General features: G+C 40.3%; 1 protein-coding gene across 1 annotated transcript in view; it reads left to right on the forward strand.

Annotated features, from left to right (window-relative positions):
- Positions 1-19,833, forward strand: part of ctnnbl1 (catenin, beta like 1) — a 186,944-nt gene extending 167,111 nt beyond the window's left edge. The window contains exon 16 of the mRNA XM_078236405.1: positions 18,415-19,833. Coding sequence (XP_078092531.1) covers positions 18,415-18,503 — 89 coding nt within the window. The 3' untranslated portion in view covers positions 18,504-19,833. The remainder of the gene's footprint in view (positions 1-18,414) is intronic.
- Positions 19,834-21,147: the final 1,314 nt, after the last annotated feature.

Consider the following 21,147-nt stretch of genomic DNA (forward strand, 5'->3'; position numbering starts at 1 on the left):
AAGAATAGCAGTAAAAAGAATAATTAAATGTGCAAAGCAATTATAAGATAAATGAACACATGGCAAAGCATTCATAATAAGATAAATGAACATGTGGTACAAAGAGATAAAAGGTTTAGATCTAATTACCTTTATGGATGTAATCACCTTTACTCGCCTGATGAAGGAACAGCGCTCCGAAAGCTTATGATTCCAAATAAACCTGTTGGACTTTAACTTAGTGTTGTGAGACTTCTTACTGTGCTTACCCCAGTCCAGCGCTGGCATTTCCACATCATGGTCACCTTTACAGAGACATGGTTATAGGGTGAACAAGTTTGGGAAACAAATATTCCAGAGTACACAACATTTCTAAAGACAGCCAGAATGGAAAAGGGGGAGAAGTAGCGCGGATAGTCAAGGATGACATACAACAGTAGTGAGAAAGGCTCTTGGCTCAAAAGATCATGAAGTAGAATCAATATGAATGGAGGTCAGGAATAACATGGGTCAGAAAAAGCTGGTGGAGTAGTTGATGCATCACATAACAGATTGGGCAGAGCATTAAGCAAGAAATAATTTGAGCTTGTAACAAAGGCAATGTAATAATGTAGGGAGCTTTAATCATCTTATACACTGAACAGATCAAATTGGCAAAGGTAGTCTGGGCATGAATTTGTAGAATGCTTTAATGTTTGCTTTCTAGAACAATACAAGACCAAATAGGACAAAAACTATTTTAGCTGCAATATTGTTCAATGAAGCAGTTTAATCTAATAACGGATCCTCTGGGGAAAAATAGTGATCATATTACAATTGAATTTCATGTTAAGCTTGAAAGTAACATACTCCACCCCAAAAATAAATCTTAAATTTAAATAAATTAGTTAGTTAGAAGGAGAGCATTGGCTAAGACTGATTAGGTAAATAGACTAAAAGGTATGGCCAGTAAATAAACACTGGAAAACATTTAAAGAAATAATGCAAAATGTTCAACAAAAATGTTTAGTTTAGTTTATTTTATTATTAGTGTCACAAGTAGGCTTACATTAACACTGCAATGAAGTTACTGTGAAAATCCCCTAGTTGCCATGCTCCGGCGCCTGTTCGGGTACAGTGAGGGAGAATTTAGCATGGCCAATGCACCTGACCAGCACGCCTTTCAGACTGTGGGAGGAAATCTATGCAGGCACGGGGAGGACATGTAGACTCCGCACAGACAGTGACCCAAGCCGGAATCGAACCCAGGTCGCTGGCACTGTGAGGCCGCAGTGTTAGCCACTGTGCGACCATGCAGCCCATTAACAACCAAGTGAGTTCGAAAATCCATCTATCACTTAGGGAGGTTAAGGATAGTATTGGATTGAAAGAAAAAACTTCCTTTCACATCTGGAATACACTGCCTGAAGTGTGGTGGAGGCAAGTTCAATCAAAGCATTCAAGAAGGCACTGGATGATGACTTGAATAGAAACAGTTTACAGGGGGAAAGTCATGATGTTTGTTTGGAGAGCCAATGCTAGAACAATGAGCCAGATGGCCGCCTCCTGTGCTGTAACAATTCTGTGAATTTATAATGTTGCAAAGAATTGTAGTAAGTCTGAGGATTGCAGGTGTTTTAGAAACCAGCTAAGGACAAGCAAAAAGTTGATTTTAAAAAAGGGAAATAATAGAACATAAGTTCACCAGGAACCATAATAGATTTTAAGAACTTTGACACTTTTATTAAAAGGAGGGCAGCTAAGTTAAACACTGATCTCTGATAGACAGGAGAAATTACCATGGGGAACAAGGGAATGGCAGAGATGTTTAACAAATATTTTGTGACCGTTTTCACAAGACCGTTTGTACATCCTTTATATGTACAAATTACATATCAGAAATAGAGAAACCAAGGGGCTAAAAGAGTGAGGGATTTGTATTAGCAGAGAGAAAGTATTGAAGAAAATGAAGGAACAAAAGTCAACAAACTCCAACTTGTGATGGCCTACTGCCAAAATAGACAGCAGCTGATTACGATTTTTGTTTTTAATTCCCTAGATTTTCCAACATGATAGGGTTACCTATAAGGAGAGGCTAGTAAATTGAGTCTTTACTCTTGGAGTTTAGTAGAACCAGTGTCATTATATCTCATTAAAACATGCATGGTTCTGAAAGAACTTGATAGGGTAGACGCTGAGTGGTTGCTTCTCCTGGCTGGAGAATCTAAATGTGCATGAGGACGGCCTAAACCGAGATGTTGAATTTATGTCACATTATCAGTAACCCCCACAGCTTTCCCCCTGATCTTGCAGAATCTCACTAGCTGTTCTGTCTGGAGACAATACACATCTCTTTAACCTGTGTTGAATGCTCCCTCCACCCACGTTGTCTGTACCTTTAAGACCTGGCTGGCTGTAGAGATTCGCATTCTAATTAGTATTCTGTAACTTGATTTCTGTGTCTGTGCACTGTTTGAGAGCAGATATCCACTCCATCTGACGAAGGAGCAGTGCTCCGAAAGCTTATGGTATTTGCTACCAAATAAACCTGTTGGACTTTAACCTGGTGTTGTGAGACTTCTTACTGGAGAATCTAAAACAGAGGCATAGTCTCAGGATAAGAGTTCAATTATTTAAGATTGATGTGAGGAAAATGTCTTCAATCAGAGAACTGTGAATCTTTGGAATTGCCTACCTGAGATGATTGCGGATGCTCTATTATTGAGTATATTTAAGGCCGAGGAAGACAGATATTTGTTCTCAGGCAATTAAGATTTGGGAGTGGGTGGAAAAGTGGAATTGAGACAGAAGGTCAGCCACGATCATATTAATTGGTGAAGCAGGCTCGAGGGACCATATGGTCTACTCCTATTTCTTGTGTTCTTATGTATCTTTCTTATAAAATTTTGTTGAGCTTACTCAACTTAGCCTATTGCATCTGAAGGAATTTTACTGTAAGGTTTTCATACACAGCATCATCAGACTCCTGTCTTCAAAGAAATCTTATAAGATTAAAATTTCACAAACAAGTGGATGAAACTAATGGATGAAACTAATCATAATGGTGTTAAATTAATGAAAGCTCTTGCCATATACATGGTTTCAGAAAAAATTTCCATAAGAAGAAGAGGCTGTCTTGCTGTTCAAATGAATAAGCATACTAACTAATTCCTTGATACCATCTGTTCAGTTTTTAAAGTGTTTCCTTTCCTCTTCAGTCAGTCCACACTCCAGCTCATTTTGATGTTGTATTAAAATTTAGAAACAGAACTCCCTGGAGTGTGTACCACTTGATACACTTACGCCACTTACACCCCACGTGTCCTTTTAAATTGCAGTCGAAAATTAATGCTTCTGTCCGTGCTTATTAGCCACTTTTGAGCTGGAGAGGGTGGATATGCACAATGATAGCAGTGCTAAGAATAATTTCAGTTCACTTTCGGAAACATTTTTTTGGCACATTTGATCCCCTTGAGCAAAGCTCTAGTTCATATGATGTTACTCGATGCAACACTTAAATAATTTAGACATGAAAAACCACAGCATACTTTTAATAAGGCATGCCAGAGAATATGAACCAGTAAAAACCCAAAATGGCACCTAGTAACCCATTGTGTTTTCAGTGGACAATAACAATCCTGTTTCTTTTCCCAAATTCATGAATTATGTTATGAATCTTTTTTATTTGTTCAGGGGATGTGGGTGTTGCTGGCTGGGCCAGCATTTATTGCCCATCCCTAATTACCCCTGAACTGAGTGCTAAGCCATTTCAGAGGGCATTTAAGAGTCAACCCCCATTGCTGTTGGTCTGGAGTCACGTGTAGGCCAGACCAAATAAGGATGGTAGATTTCTTTTGATTTGATTTTTTTGATTTGATTTATTGTTGTCACGTGTTAGTATACAGTGAAAAGTATTGTTTCTTGCGCGCTGTACAGACAAAGCATATCGTACTTAGAGAAGCAAAGAAGAGAGTGCAGAATATGTGTTACAGACATAGCTAGGGTGTAGAGAAAGATCAACTTAATACGCGGTAGGTCCATTTAAAAGTCTGATGGCAGCAGGGAAGAAGCTGTTCTTGAGTTGGTTATTGCGTGTGCTCAGACTTTTGTATCCTTTTTCCGACAGAAGAAGTGGAAGAGAGTATTTCCAGGGTGCGTGGGATCCTTGATTATGCTGGCTGCTTTTTTGAGGCAGGAAGTGTAGACAGAGTCAATGAATGAGAGGCAGGTTTGCATGATGTATTGAGTTTCGTTCACATCCCTTTGTAGTTTTTTGTCGTCTTGGACAGAGCAGGAGCCATACCAAGCTGTGATACAACCGGAAATAATGTTTTCTATGGTGCATCTGTAAATGTTGGTGAGAATCGTAGCGGACGTGCCAAATTTCCTTAGCCTCCTGAGAAAGTAGAGGCATTGGTGTGCTTTCTTAACTATAGCGTCTGCATGGAGGGACCAAGACAGGTTGTTGGTGATCTGGACACCTAAAAACTTGAAGTTCTTGACCATTTCCAAAGGGCATTAGTGAATCAGATGGGTTTTTTTGACAATGAACAATGGTTTCATGGTCATTCTTAGACTTTTTTAGTTCCAGATTTTACTTGAATTCAAGTTTCACCATCTGTCCTGGTGGGATTCGAACCTTAGTCCCCAGAGCACTACCCTGGGTTTCTGGATTGCTAGTCCAGTGACAATACCACTATGCCACCGCCTTCTCCCAAGTTAGTAAAGGTTATGTTAGTCGGTTCCAGGAATTTTACTTAAACTTTGTAATATTAAAACTACTGCTCTGTATCATGGATTGCAGAAGGCAAAATAAAATATGAAACAGGATTATTGCAGACTATTAAATTTGTTGCGCCCATTTTCTCCAGAACCATATTTTCAGTTGAATGGCTCCCTGGCCTCTCATTTTAGTTGCAGCCTAGAAATGTGCTTGTTAGCAGCTTTAGAATACCAAAGCTCAATATGCTAAATAACTTTCTGGCACTGTTTTTACAGAAGAGTTAACCCAGTTTAAGTTGAACTAAGTTAAATATTGCAAATAGTAATTTGTAGGATATAATGTGAGCTAATTTACCATTTTGAATCAATGATTCCTTCCATTGCTTTGGAAAATTGTTATGTTGAATTATTAATAAAGTTAGGGGCCATCTGATCAATCGCTGCTTTAGGTTTTTTTCACTTTTCTGCTGCCTTCCAAATCAAAATTGCTGTTTATAGGTCTTCCCTTTAAAATAGCATCTCCAATAGCATCTGAAACCTTAAAAATCAGGTATAAAAAAAAAAGCTATGATGTTAGACAGTCATGAATCAAGGGCTGAGGATGTTTCGAAATTTATGTCCTTGAAATTATTCCAGCTGCTATTCTCAACAGGTATATGCAGGTGTGGGATGTGACTTTATTCTATTTCTTCCTGGCAGCACTGGGCACCACGTGGGCAGTGATGGATGGCCAGTTTCAGTAATTTGAATCACATGGTTTGTACTGAGGTTCTGCTGCACCAATGACTTGAATTGCAGAGATACCTGGTTTATTTCTTATAAATTGACACCATACAATAACCACTATCAAATACTGAGGCCTCTGGTTTAATGGTTCGCTCTTAATGACACTTTAAGTATTTTAATCTTGCCCTGTTTATGTAATCTATCATATAATGTAACACAATAATATTGCGGCTGATTTCCTGTACAAGTTCCTAAAACCTATACAGGTTTTCTTTTCCTAAATTGGATTTATTACTTACGGTAATATTGTTTTTTGCTTGAGCCTCAGTGATATTTATCCCAACACTTTTATACTGACCTCACCAATCAGCTCTTTTGTTCCAATGTAGCACTCAATAGTACAAATTAAAATTGCCAATTTAATTCTTTACTGTATGGATCATTTGCAGTTGTGAATTATTAAAAATGAATACTAGTACAGTATATTTTTCTTTAAATGTTCAATATTGTTTAGATGTGTGCATGCACCAACAGTTTTTTTTTGGTGTTGTCTCCCTTGTGTAAAAACCATCATAACTTATTTATGCCTTCAGTATTCTACACATTATGGATCTTTCACACTTTTGTAGGTACAGCAGTAACTCAAGTCACCAGTGTCAGTCTTTCAGCCATTTTAAGAGAACTCCTATTATTAATGAAGTCAGTTTGATCTCCTTGGAGTCCGTCTGTCCTGTTTGTTTTTAATGAAGTTTTGAGTTCATTCCGATGAAGGCTGCCAAACCTGCGGAAGTAAATAGTTTATATTCCTTCAAGTTTCAAGAAGAATGTGGTAGATTTGTAGATTTCACTTTTTTCCCATGAGTTCATTTCTGCCTTAGAAATGAATTCTAAAACACATGAGGCAGTGTCTTATTTAACGCTCTCCATCTGTGTGTTTTTCCTTTGTTCAAAACAATCTTAATCAGCAAAATAAAGGCAACCTCCCAGTTTAAATTGGTTTCCTTTTGGAGTAAATCATGTTGAAAGGTTGCTGAACTGAATCTCAATCCAGTTTCAGTTCTGTGCAGCTTTCCTGTCAATCATTCAGCCACCCTGTCACTGATCACGCATTCAGAATTTGTTCTGCACTAAAGCTGAAAAAAAAAGTTAACGTTTGTGAATTTCCCTGTGGAAAATAGTGGCTGACTGACTAGGGAAATCTGCGGCAAAGGAAACTAAGCCAGCTCTGTTCGATTTATTTGTCATAATTCCCCATTGCCCTTATGTGGAGATATTGTAGGATATTGTCATATGCCCTTTACCTCTACCTAATATAAGTTTAATGAATATGAAACATTGCAACATCTGTTTAATATTTTCATGAAATCAACTTAGTGAGATAATAAAACACCATTCCTTTGCATACATCGCAAATGAAATGTCGCACTGTTATACACATCAAGTCCAACCATCCATGATTACCTAGAGTTTCAATGAATTGTTCAGTAGCACCACTTTTTGCTGCTGCATGTATACTGTGTTTTTGAGAAGTGTGGGTGAAATACAACAGAGATTTAAGACCGAAGAAAAGGATTGAATTGAAAGCCAAAATTAATGGTTGCTTGTTGGACTTCTGTCAGGGGTGTATTGTTTTCTTGATTTGCTGTCATATTGTGAGGCTAACTGGCATCAATATCTTAACCCAAATTCATGTCATTCTCGTTGGTATGGATCACCAAATTGGACATGAGAGGAGTACTTTTATCCGTCAAGGAATAGGGGTATGTGGCAGGCAGGTAAATTTAAATTCTGAATCTTGAGCTCAATCAAAGTGAGGGTAGCCAATCCTCGAATAGACAGGTCATTTCAATGCCTTTTTATTTTTATTATATGGAGGTCAGGTTTCCTGGGGTTTGGGAATCCCAGCAGGTGAGAAGGACCAAATCCATGTCTGCCCACCCAGTGCCCAGCCTCAGTCTGTCTAACTTTTGGTTGAGAAACCTTTTGAGAAAATGTTTTAAATGTTATACAGTTAATGTCTGAAAGACTTGTGGGAAACCCTACTTACTCTCTTGTGAGAAAATCTTGTCTTATCACCAACACCTACCAACCCATATCCTCGAGACTTTGCTTCTCCATCCTTGTGGTGAAATAAACTTCACTGCTTTCTTCCTGCTCTCCAGAGGTGAATCTGATATTCTCCGACCCTGTGGGTTTTAACAAAAAGAAAATAAGTTGTTTGCACACACAGATTCAAACTAAAAACAACAGATTTCTTCTATGACTTTTTGCCTGTACAGACTGAAAGTAAAGAATCAGTCTCTGCAAACCCTAATGAAATCACCATCAAATCAAGTGATCAGCTCTTCAAGCAACCTGGTACCATTTAAATGTATAACAATTTCACTTGCTTCATTGTCTATAAAGCAGTTTCAGAAGCTCTGAAAGGAGCTGTAGGAATCCAAGCTTGTTCTTTCATTTGATCAGATTTATTCCATTTGCCCCCAGTTCAAGATTGCACATTTCTCCCACTCCTCATTTCAACCTAGTTCATGCAGGGACTCCAATCCCATACCCTCCCTTCAGGGTGGCACTTCTTGTCTTCTAGCTGGTTAAAGTTGGAAATAAACCAAAAGATGTGCATATTTTTGATTTCAATCCAATCACTATTACAGAGACATGGTTATATGGTGACTAAGGTTGGGAAATAAATATTCCAATATTTTGAAAGTGATGATGGCATTTATGGCATCAGGGCATTAGTGAGGAAGGACTTGGCTCAGAAGATTATGAAGTAGAATGAGGTGATGGGTGAAGATTAAGGATGGGAAAAAAAAACATAAAATGGCTGGTCAGAGTGTTTTTAGGCCCCCAAAACAGTAGTTATATCATTGGATAGAGCATTAAACAAATTATTGAAGTCCGTAATAATTGTATCGATCTTCATATAAACTGGGCTAATCAGACTTGCAAAGATGGTCAAGTGCTTTTGTGACAGCTTCCTGAAGCAATATGTTGTGAAACGGGTAAACGTATTTCAGATCTAGTACTGTGTAACACGGTAGGTAACGAAAAACTTGATGAAAAGGGGAAATGTAGAATATGAGAGCATACTAGCCAGGGATGTAAAATAGATTGTAAGATCTTTTTAAAATATATAAAAAGGCAGAGAGTAGCTGAAGAAATTGCTGATCCCTTAGTAGCAGAGACAGGAAAATATGGCATGGAGTCATTGAACAAATATTTTGTGTCTGTCTTCACAGCAACAAACACAACTTGCATGCCTGAAATAGAGGGAAACCTAGATGCTAAAAATGGTGAGGAAAGTAATATCAGCAGAGAAAAAGTATTAGAGAAACCTAAAGAATTCAAACCTGACAAATCCCCAGCACTTGATGACTTGCATCCTCGGGTTCCAAAAGAGATAGCTGCAGAGAAAATGGATGCGTGGCTATGACTTTCCAAAATTTCTTTGAGTTTGGAAGCATCCAGTAGAGTGGAAGTTAGCAAGTGAGGCAACGCTAATCAAGAGAGGAAAGGAAAGATAAGGGCTCATGGAGTTGGATGTAATATATTAGCATGGATAGAGGATTGGTTCACAGAAAGAAAAATAGGCAGAAATGGAGCATTTTCAATTTGGCAGGGTCATTGATTGGGGCCTCAGCTATTTCCAATCTATATTAACGATTCAGACGTACAATCAGAGAGTGATGTATCTGAAATATCCTAACTTGGTTCGGGTTTGTTGATGTCACAGGGCTGTCAAGATGGTTTTCTTCTATTTAAAACTATCCTTCACCTCAAGTAGCCAGACAAAGTCATGGAGTGGTTTCATGATAAATTTATTAAAGACTGTAGCTATAGGACTCTGAATGAATTCATTCAGACCATTCAGAGTGGAGAATTCAGAAATACATAAGCAATTATAGTTCAAATTTGATAACAAATAATTAGCATATACCAATAAAAGTCTGGGAGTTATCTCTACCCACTCACATTCGTTGACTAAGATTTCATCTATAAAGCAGTTTTTAAAATCAATCAATCACAATCATCTTACACTTGCCTAATAATAATATCCAATCGGCATGAGGATTTTAATTTCATAAATTGGGTACTGTTTTCAACTATCTTTAAACGTCCCAGCTGTGACTGAATGAATGAACTCCCTTTCCCATTGCTTGGTTTAAAGGTTTTTCCCAGCATTGTATCTTTTCTCCCGTATCTGAAGATCAGGTGTCTGGAACTAGCTGCTTACTATCCTGCAATTAAACATTGTAGGCTTTGTGATTTGTCTCTGCTAACCCTTTCATTGGACACAGTTATTAATATGGCTACCATTTCCCTTCATAATTATTAGTGTGGGTATTAGTCCCCCTCAGGGGGTTTTAAACAAAAAAGGAAAAAATGTGGTTTGCACACATTCAAAATAACAACAACAGATTTATATTAGGAGCTGTTGCCTGTACAGAGTAGAAAAACAGGAGCCTGTGAAACACCCGAATGACATCTTCAAATTATGTGACTGACTCAAAGCAATCATGCAACCACTTAAATATATAACAGTATCTAAGTTTGCTAACACAATGTTAGGTGGTGATGTAAGTTGTGAGGAGGACACAGAGGCTGGGGAGAGAGATAGCCATGTTAAGTAAGCGGGCAACAAGATGGCAGTTTAATGTGGAAAGTGTAAGGTTGTAAGAATAGCAAAGCAAAGTATATTTTAAAGGGTATGAAGCTTGTAAATGCTGATGTTCAGAGACAATTAGGTGTGCTCATACACGAAACTCAGAAAATTAGTATGTAGCTACAGCAAGAATTTGGGAAGTGTTATGATCCTTGGCCAGACCCCCAAGTTATTACTATCCATTTAGGGATTTTGTTTAAATTAGACATATATTGAGATTCAAGACATTTGCTCTGACAGCATCAACAACGGTCCACCTCGCAGAGTTTTAATCTCATCTTCCGAGATTATGTTCCCCTCAATTCCCGAATATGCACCCAAACATCAACTCGAGCACAATTTCAGATCTTCGGCAGAATGCTACTGCTTAACATGGTAGATACAGAGGTTATTTCCATTGGCTGGGGAATCTAAAACATGGAGGCACAGACTTAGGACAAGGGGTTGGTCATTTATGACAGTGTACACTAACCAAGGACAAGTTTAAACTCGCCTGTGATGCCACACTGGGTTAATTTGTCTGCCTACAGTTACCATTGTGGCTCACACATGCTTACGAGGCACTTGGTATGTTAAGGCTACCATTACCCATGGATCTGTGTCAACAACAATCAAAGTCACTAGTTGGAAAGGAAGAAAACGTAACAAAAGCAAACTTAACTGATACTTGCACCTTATTAAATTGAATTTACACTAACAAAGACAAGCGGAGAATTAATGGCACTCACTTTTTCGTTTGCTAATTAACAATCTGTATGAAGATCAATAGGCACTGCATCATAGATCACGTTCGTGCTGCTGAGTGACCTGAAATATTTCTTTATTTTTAAAAGATAATCCCACCTACAGTAAATGCCTATTTGAAGTCCTAATAGTGCATTCGTCCAAGCATTATTCTGAAGTGTTTAATATGAAATGAAACATTTTGTTTAGAGTAAACATATTGAGCTATGCATGTACAACAGTTGTTAATATTATGGACTGTCCTGACAAGTGACAGTTTCAAAACTGGTTTAGTTATCCTAAATTGCCTGAGCATATAACTGTGAATTATCTGCTTATTATATGTGAGCATTATACAATTATTCAAATAAAATAGTTATTAAACAGGTCAAACTATAATTACACAGTTCTCTTTCACCATTTCTTCAATGAATACAAATATGTTATCATATTCCTCTTTCTCCCTCCTTTTTTCAGTTTGAACTTGAATTTATTACAAAGTATTTACAACATGGAACCAAGCCATTCTTTCGCAGTCTTTGCTCCACACAACCCTCCTTCCACTTCTCTTCATCTAAACCCATCGACGTATCTTATTCCTTACTCCCACATATGCTTATTTAGCTGCCACCTGATACATCTGTGCTACTCACTTCAATTATTCCCTCTGATGGTGAGTGCTGCATTCTAAGCACTCACTGGGTAAAGCAGTTTGAACTCCCTATCGATTTATTAGTGACCATCTTTTTAAAAAATCTTCCTTATCAAGTTCTTAATCTTGGAGACTTCGATCAGGTAACAGCCCATTCTCTTTTCTAGAGACGAGCCCCAGCTGTTCAATAGTTCATGATAGAGGTATAACTTCTTAGCTCTGACATCGTCCTAGCAAATCCTTTTTTTGCACCTTCTCAAATGTCCATATCATTTTTATAATTTGGTTCCATTTTTCCGTCTATGTAGCATCCTTCAGACCTGCAACCCTCCAATGTCTCCGCCTTTCCAATTTTGGCCTAGAACCATAGAAAATTACAGCTCAGAAACAGGCCTTTTGGCCCTTCTTGTCTGTGCCGAACCATTTTTTGCCTAGTCCCACTGACCTGCACTTGGACCATATCCCTCCACACCCCTCTCACCCATGAACCCGTCCAAGTTTTTCTTAAATGTTAAAAGTGACCCCGCATTTACCACTTTATCCGGCAGCTCATTCCACACTCCCACCACTCTCTGCGTGAAGAAGCCCCCCCTAATATTCCCTTTAAACTTTTCTCCTTTCACCCTTAGCCCATGCCCTCTGGTTTTTTTCTCCCCTAGCTTCAGCGGAAAAAGCCTGCTTGCATTCACTCTATCTATACCCATCAAAATCTTATACACCTCTATCAAATCTCCCCTCAATCTTCTACGCTCCAGGGAATAAAGTCCCAACCTATTCAACCTCTCTCTGTAACTCAGCTTCTCAAGTCCCGGCAACATCTTTGTGAACCTTCTCTGCACTCTTTCAACCTTATTTACATCCTTCCTGTAACTAGGTGACCAAAACTGTACACAATACTCCAAATTTGGCCTCACCAATGCCTTATATAACCTTGTAAGAAGTTTAACAACACCAGGTTAAAGTCCAACAGGTTTATTTGGTAGCAAAAGCCACACAAGCTTTCGAGGCTCTAAGCCCCTTCTTCAGGTGAGTGGGAATTCTGTTCACAAACAGAACTTATAAAGACACAGACTCAATTTACATGAATAATGGTTGGAATGCGAATACTTACAACTAATCCAGTCTTTAAGAAACAAAACAATGGGAGTGGAGAGAGCATCAAGACAGGCTAAAAAGATGTGTATTGTCTCCAGACAAGACAGCCAGTGAAACTCTGCAGGTCCACGCAACTGTGGGGGTTACAGATAGTGTGACATGAACCCAATATCCCGGTTGAGGCCGTCCTTGTGTGTGCGGAACTTGGCTATCAGTTTCTGCTCAGCGACTCTGCGCTGTCGTGTGTCGCGAAGGCCACCTTGGAGAACGCTTACCCGAATATCAGAGGCCGAATGCCCGTGACCGCTGAAGTGTTCCCCAACAGGAAGAGAACAGTCTTGCCTGGTGATTGTCGAGCGGTGTTCATTCATCCGTTGTCGCAGCGTCTGCATAGTTTCCCCAATGTACCATGCCTCGGGACATCCTTTCTTGCAGCGTATCAGGTAGACAACGTTGGCCGAGTTGCAAGAGTATGTACCGTGTACCTGGTGGATGGTGTTCTCACGTGAGATGATGGCATCTGTGTCGATGATCCGGCACGTCTTGCAGAGGTTGCTGTGGCAGGGTTGTGTGGTGTCTTGGTCACTGTTCTCCTGAAGGCTGGGTAGTTTGCTGCGGACAATGGTCTGTTTGAGGTTGTGCGGTTGTTTGAAGGCAAGAAGTGGGGGTGTGGGGATGGCCTTGGCGAGATGTTCGTCTTCATCAATGACATGTTGAAGGCTCCGGAGGAGATGCCGTAGCTTCTCCGCTCCGGGGAAGTACTGGACAACGAAGGGTACTCTGTCCACTGTGTCCCGTGTTTGTCTTCTGAGGAGGTCGGTGCGGTTTTTCGCTGTGGCACGTTGGAACTGTTGATCAATGAGTCTAGCGCCATATCCTGTTCTTATGAGGGCATCTTTCAGCGTCTGGAGGTGTCTGTTGCAATCCTCCTCATCCGAGCAGATCCTGTGTATACGGAGGGCTTGTCCGTAGGGGATGGCTTCTTTAACGTGTTTAGGGTGGAAGCTGGAGAAGTGGAGCATCGTGAGGTTATCCGTGGGCTTGCGGTACAGTGAGGTGCTGAGGTGACCGTCCTTAATGGAGATGCGCGTGTCCAAGAATGCAACCGATTCCGGAGAGTAGTCTATGGTGAGCCTGATGGTGGGATGGAACTTGTTGATGTCATCATAGAGTTGTTTCAGTGATTGTTCACCATGAGTCCAAAGGAAGAAAATGTCATCGATGTATCTAGTGTATAGCATCGGTTGAAGGTCCCGTGCGGTGAAGAAGTCTTCTTCGAACCTGTGCATGAAGATGTTGGCATATTGAGGTGCGAATTTGGTCCCCATGGCTGTTCCGTGTGTCTGGATGAAGAACTGGTTGTTGAAGGTGAAGATATTGTGGTCCAGGATGAAGCGGATGAGTTGTAAAATTGCATCTGGAAACTGGCAGTTGTTGGCGCTGAGCACTGAGGCCGTTGCAGCAATGCCATCATCGTGGGGGATGCTGGTGTAGAGTGCCGAGACATCCATTGTGACGATGTCTCCACAATGGATGTCTCGGCACTCTACACCAGCATCCCCCACGATGATGGCATTGCTACAACGGCCTCAGTGCTCAGCGCCAACAACTGCCAGTTTCCAGATGCAATTTTACAACTCATCCGCTTCATCCTGGACCACAATATCTTCACCTTCAACAACCAGTTCTTCATCCAGACACACGGAACAGCCATGGGGACCAGATTCGCACCTCAATATGCCAACATCTTCATGCACAGGTTCGAAGAAGACTTCTTCACCGCACGGGACCTTCAACCGATGCTATACACTAGATACATCGATGACATTTTCTTCCTTTGGAGTCATGGTGAACAATCACTGAAACAACTCTATGATGACATCAACAAGTTCCATCCCACCATCAGGCTCACCATAGACTACTCTCCGGAATCGGTTGCATTCTTGGACATGCGCATCTCCATTAAGGACGGTCACCTCAGCACCTCACTGTACCGCAAGCCCACGGATAACCTCACGATGCTCCACTTCTCCAGCTTCCACCCTAAACACGTTAAAGAAGCCATCCCCTACGGACAAGCCCTCCGTATACACAGGATCTGCTCGGATGAGGAGGATCGCAACAGACACCTCCAGACGCTGAAAGATGCCCTCATAAGAACAGGATATGGCGCTAGACTCATTGATCAACAGTTCCAACGCGCCACAGCGAAAAACCGCACCGACCTCCTCAGAAGACAAACACGGGACACAGTGGACAGAGTACCCTTCGTTGTCCAGTACTTCCCCGGAGCGGAGAAGCTACGGCATCTCCTCCGGAGCCTTCAACATGTCATTGATGAAGACGAACATCTCGCCAAGGCCATCCCCACACCCCCACTTCTTGCCTTCAAACAACCGCACAACCTCAAACAGACCATTGTCCGCAGCAAACTACCCAGCCTTCAGGAGAACAGTGACCAAGACACCACACAACCCTGCCACAGCAACCTCTGCAAGACGTGCCGGATCATCGACACAGATGCCATCATCTCACGTGAGAACACCATCCACCAGGTACACGGTACATACTCTTGCAACTCGGCCAACGTTGTCTACCTGATACGCTGCAAGAAAGGATGTCCCGAGGCATGGTACATTGGGGAAACTATGCAGACGCTGCGACAACGGATGAATGAACACCGCTCGACAATCACCAGGCAAGACTGTTCTCTTCCTGTTGGGGAACACTTCAGCGGTCACGGGCATTCAGCCTCTGATATTCGGGTAAGCGTTCTCCAAGGCGGCCTTCGCGACACACAACAGCGCAGAGTCGCTGAGCAGAAACTGATAGCCAAGTTCCGCACACACAAGGACGGCCTCAACCGGGATATTGGGTTCATGTCACACTATCTGTAACCCCCACAGTTGCGTGGACCTGCAGAGTTTCACTGGCTGTCTTGTCTGGAGACAATACACATCTTTTTAGCCTGTCTTGATGCTCTCTCCACTCCCATTGTTTTGTTTCTTAAAGACTGGATTAGTTGTAAGTATTCGCATTCCAACCATTATTCATGTAAATTGAGTCTGTGTCTTTATAAGTTCTGTTTGTGAACAGAATTCCCACTCACCTGAAGAAGGGGCTTAGAGCCTCGAAAGCTTGTGTGGCTTTTGCTACCAAATAAACCTGTTGGACTTTAACCTGGTGTTGTTAAACTTCTTACTGTGTTTACCCCAGTCCAACGCCGGCATCTCCACATCATTATATAACCTTACCATAACACTCCAACTTTTATACTCGATACTCCGATTTATAAAGGCCAATGTACCAAAGGCACTCTTTACGACCCTATCCACCTGTGACGTCACTTTTAGGGAATTCTGTACCTGTATTCCCAGATCCCTCTGTTCAACTGCACTCTTCAGAGTCCTACCATTTACCCTGTACGTTCTTCTTTGGTTTGTCCTTCCAAAGTGCAATATCTCACACTTGTCTGCGTTAAATTCCATTTGCCATTTTTCAGCCCATTTTTCTAGTTGGTCCAAATCCCTCTGCAAGCTTTGAAAACCTTCCTCACTGTCCACTACACCTCCAATCTTTGTATCATCAGCAAACTTGCTGATCCAATTTACCACATTATCACCCAGATCATTGATATAGATGACAAACAACAATGGACCCAACACCGATCCCTGCGGCACACCACTAGTCACAGGCCTCCACTCAGAGAAGCAATCCTCCACAACCACTCTCTCTGGCTTCTTCCATTGAGCCAGTGTCTAATCCAATTTACTACCTCCCCATGTATACCTAGCGACTGAACCTTCCTAACTAACCTCCCATGAGGGACCTTGTCAAAGGCCTTGCTGAAATCCAGGTAGACAACATCCACCGCCTTCGCTTCATCCACTTTCCTGGTAACCTCCTCGAAAAACTCTAATAGATTGGTCAAACATGACCTACCACGCACAAAGCCATGTTGACTCTCCCTAATAAGTCCCTGTCTATCCAAATATTTGTAGATCCTATCCCTTATCACACCTTCCAATAACTTGCCCACCACCGACGTCAAACTTACTGGCCTATAATTTCCCGGATTTCTTTTGGAACCTTTTTTAAACAAGGGAACAACATGAGCCACCCTCCAATCATCCGGCACCTCCCCCATAAATACTGACATTTTAAATATGTCTGCCAGGGCCCCTGCAAGCTCAACACTAGCTTCCCTCAAGGTCTGTGGGAATACCCTGTCCGGTCCTGGGGATTTATCCACTCTGATTTGCCTCAAGACAGCAAGCACCTCCTCCCCTTTAATCTGTAAAGGTTCCATGACCTCCCTACCTGTTTGCCCTATTTCCGTAGACTCCATGCCCGTACATTGTACATTTGTACATTGCAGATCTATAGGATGAGGAAACAAAGCAGTGATGTTGGTTCCTCTCCTTTGTGCTTAAAGATTTCAGTGGGGATTCCATCACCTCCTGCTGCTTTAATATTCTTTATTTGTGTGATGGTTTTCATCACCTTCATAGGTGATAAAGGAGCTCCAAGCTCGCCTCTGAGTGTTGGGGGCTGGAGGTAAAAATACTCTGGTCATCAGTAATCTATCTCATAAAATAATCTGGCTGAAAACATGGATTGCAATTGAGCATATTCTAGATTACAACAGAGCATAGAGTTTACTATAGATCATTTGTTTAAAACTATTATGCTGGTTTCTTGAGCAAGAGATTTTAAAAAAGAGTGCAAATAGGTGACATATATAGGTGTCCTTAATATAAAACAGGATTTTTGATTTATTTTTTGTCTAATTCTGTTTGAAACATTTTTTATGCGTAAAAATAAAATCATGCAATTTTTTTCAGAGCTAAGAAAGAGAAATTGTTTTTTGGTTTAAAGTAAAAATCCTCCTTTCATTCTGAAAGGCCTATTTATACTATAGGTCTGATTTATTGCTTTCTGTTTTGGCAGTGCTTTTAAAATATTTAATATTTGTAGAAAAGATAGCCAGTTAGAGCATTTAACATTGGCAGTGCAGTGAAAAATACAGCACTATATACAACTTAGTTATTAAAAAGCAGTTTTTTTAGAAACATGATGCCACAACTGAAAAACATGTAATGGTTTGTCAGAAAATCAAAATGCTACATATGGTAGAAATCTAAAATAAAACAGAAGATGCTGGAAATACTCAGGGCAGCTAGTACCTGTGGAGAGAGAAATCCAGTTAATATTTTAATTTGATTTGATTTATTATTATCATATGCCACTGGCCTGTGGCCCTGTCAATGGGGCTCCATCTTCAATGTATCTCTCACCTCCAGGAAACCCACGGTGGAGTTTCGCTATCAGCGGGACCAGAAGATTACGACAAGCTGTTAAGTGGTTTTGATGAAATGTTATTGAGCTAAATAACATTTGGCTCGATTTTCAAGTTTGCTGATGACACCACTGTTGTGGGTCGGATCTCAAACAATGACGAGAGACAGTACAGGAAAGAGATAGAGGATCTGGTGAATTGCCTCGGAAAAGCAGCCAGCATAATCAAAGACCTGACCCCACGCACCCCGGGCATTCTCTCTTCCACCTTCTTCCATCGGGAAAAAGATACCAAAGTCTGAGATCAAACAACTCAAGAACAGCTTCTTCCCTGCTGCCATCAGACTTTTGAATGGACCTACCTTGCATTAAGTTGATCCTTCTCTGCACCCTAGCTATGACTGTAATATTGCTTTCTGCACTCTCTCCTTTCCTTCTCTATGTACGGTATGCTTTGTCTGTACAGTGCGCGAGAAACAATACTTTTCACTGTATACTAATGCATGTGACTAATAAATCAAATCAAATATAATTTACAGAGAAAGTGTATTTAATTCTTCATTCTGTTTTACAGAGTACGCAGAAAATATTGGTGATGGGAAGAACGATGAGTTTAAAGAAAGTGAACAGAAAAGAATCTTGGCCCTGCTTGAAAATTTCTAACAAAGCGAATATCATTTGGGCCTGTTAATGTTAGAGAAGTCTGGAGGATTACAGTGGTAAGCTTACAGTTTGAGGTGGTCATTCACAATCCTCTCTGGTTTTTAGTGAACTGGGAACTGTGGAGTTGATTTTAACCTAGTGCACAACATACTTGCGGAATGTGCCTCCCTCATAGCAAGAACTGCAATGCTGATGGAGCAGCATAACATTCAATTGACTAAAAAACTGTCAATCCTGCAGCAGAGATCTTTACAATTTAAAAATAAAATGAGCCATGATCTGTTTTAATGATTTGTCTCTGTCAAGAGCCAGACTTATTTTCTCCAAGCTCAATGCTGCATAATGCATCACAAGGCAAATAAAATCTGTAAAAACAAGGTAATTGGTATTTTGCACACAAACCTGTGCACTATTTGAAAATAGGTGTCTGACTTTACTCTGGTGTAACTCTACTTGTTGCAAACTGCCCATCTCTAATACTTGTAAAGGTGAACAACATTCTGAAAGCTGGGGTTCCACTATATGCTTCAGTGAAGTACATATTAATGTGTGAATTTCAATGTTGCTTTGTATCTTGTACCAAATGTACTTCTTATGGCTGCATTTTTCTTCTGCTCCTCCTAACCCCCTGACAAGAAACTCCGAAGTGTGTACCTTTTAACCTCAGGTTTAACATGAATGTTTCCCTTAAATCTTGCACTGTTACGGTAAATAACACCAGAAAAATAAATGGGAAAAATGTAACAGAGCTGTCAGCAACTGAAAGGAGAAAATATTTGGTGAAGGATCTTCACCCAGACCATTACCCTTTTTTATTTCTCTTTTCAGATGCTGACTAACCCCAGAGATAATTCTACATTTTCTGCTTTTATTTTGAATTTCCGTCACAGCTTTTCTTTCAGCCTCTACCACCAGTAACTTTAGTGGTGATCTGTAAAGTTCAGTCACTGAATTGCTAACATTACAAACATCACTGGGCACTAACAAAAACAGGTGGAAGTTGACATTTCTCAGCTATTGAACTGAGCGGCAGGGAAAAAGCAGGAAAAATTGCCTGCGACAAGAAACATAGTAATGATTCAATTTTATGTTTGAAGGGTCTATCTATTTCCATGCTGAACTAGTGCGGGTTTCCACATTGAGCAGTTTTATGCATCGCTTGCAAAAAGTTTGAATAGGTGTCAACCTTACTGGATCTACAGAGGGAGCAGTTTTAATTGTGATAAATTCTGAAATACATTTCATTGCAGTTATGATTGCCAGTCAAAGTTACTTTGAAACAAAATCCTGCAGACCTGCATTTCTATAAATAAAATTATTTGAATCTCCAGTAGTTTGTTTTTTTCACAAATGTGTTGAGACAGTTTACAAAAGAAAGATTAAAGGTTTTGGATAAAAATTGAATTACAATCTTGTCAAATGGAGTTGTGGGGTGCTGGTCATTCTAAAGGGCCAGATAGATATTCGATAAAGCAAAGTAGCAATACATACTGGTATTACTGAAATGGCGATGGAGCTGGAACAAGGCGTCAATGTTAGAAATCAAGTAACTGAGAATTAGCAAAGATATCCGGAAACACAAATGAGCAGGAGAAATCTTGGAGTCAATTAGGGTCATAACCTTGGTTCCTGGCCATGAAGTAGCACTGGCAAAAGTAAATGTAACACCAGATCTCCCATCAAAGTCATTGACATCTGACAACTCTTGATATATACCAGTCTAGGTGAATGACATCTTGGAAAGGATCCATGTAATAAAATTAATCAAATGGTTTACGACAATTTTAAACGCATAAGTGAGTTATTAGAATTTAAGGTATAAAACTATTCTCTCCTCATCCTCGCCACACCCCCCCCCCCCCCCCACCACCACCACCACCACCACCACCACCACATCTTTGAAAGAAGGAAGAGCAAATTAATTCAAAGAAAAATGGAAGCAGTCTTGAAAGGACTGAAAGTTCCTTTTGAGACGGTTCTGCAAAAATACAGAAATTACATGGTTAATTGCATGCAAGTAAAACTTAGAAAATGTGTCACAGCTTTTAATTTAAATAATGTAACAATAATATGCAGAGAAATAAAATACGTGCAAGGTTGATTAAGGTGAGAAGCCCATTGAAGAAGATGGAAAATTACCACAGTGACTCCCTAAAGGCACTTCCAGAGGAAAAGATGAGCATCACAAAAGAAGGCTAGTGCTACACAGCAGTCAGCCCTACTGAAATGAAGAGTATATATTTTTCAGAGAAATAGTCGATTGCTGAATTTGTCCATATTATATTCAACATGAACTGAAATGTTAACCTGGCTACACCACAGTGCAATCTTGGATATTGAATATAAACAAAATAATGCTACCACTAACCAAATATTTAGCCAAGAAGGAGACATTGTGATACATTTAAGAACCAGGTACTTGATATATTTCTGCACCTTATTCACTATCATTAATTTTTAAAACAATTAGTTCACACATCTCTGACTTAACTTAGGATAGTAAGAAGTCTCATAACACCAGGTTAAAGTCCAACAGGTTTATTTGGTAGCACAAGCCACAAGCTTTCGGAGCGCTGCTCCTTCATCAGGTAAGTGGGAGTTGTGTTCACAAACAGGGCATATAAAGACACAAACTCAATTTACA

This window comes from Mustelus asterias, chromosome 20 (assembly GCF_964213995.1).
Source record: "Mustelus asterias chromosome 20, sMusAst1.hap1.1, whole genome shotgun sequence".
Taxonomy (NCBI): Eukaryota; Metazoa; Chordata; class Chondrichthyes; order Carcharhiniformes; family Triakidae; genus Mustelus; species Mustelus asterias.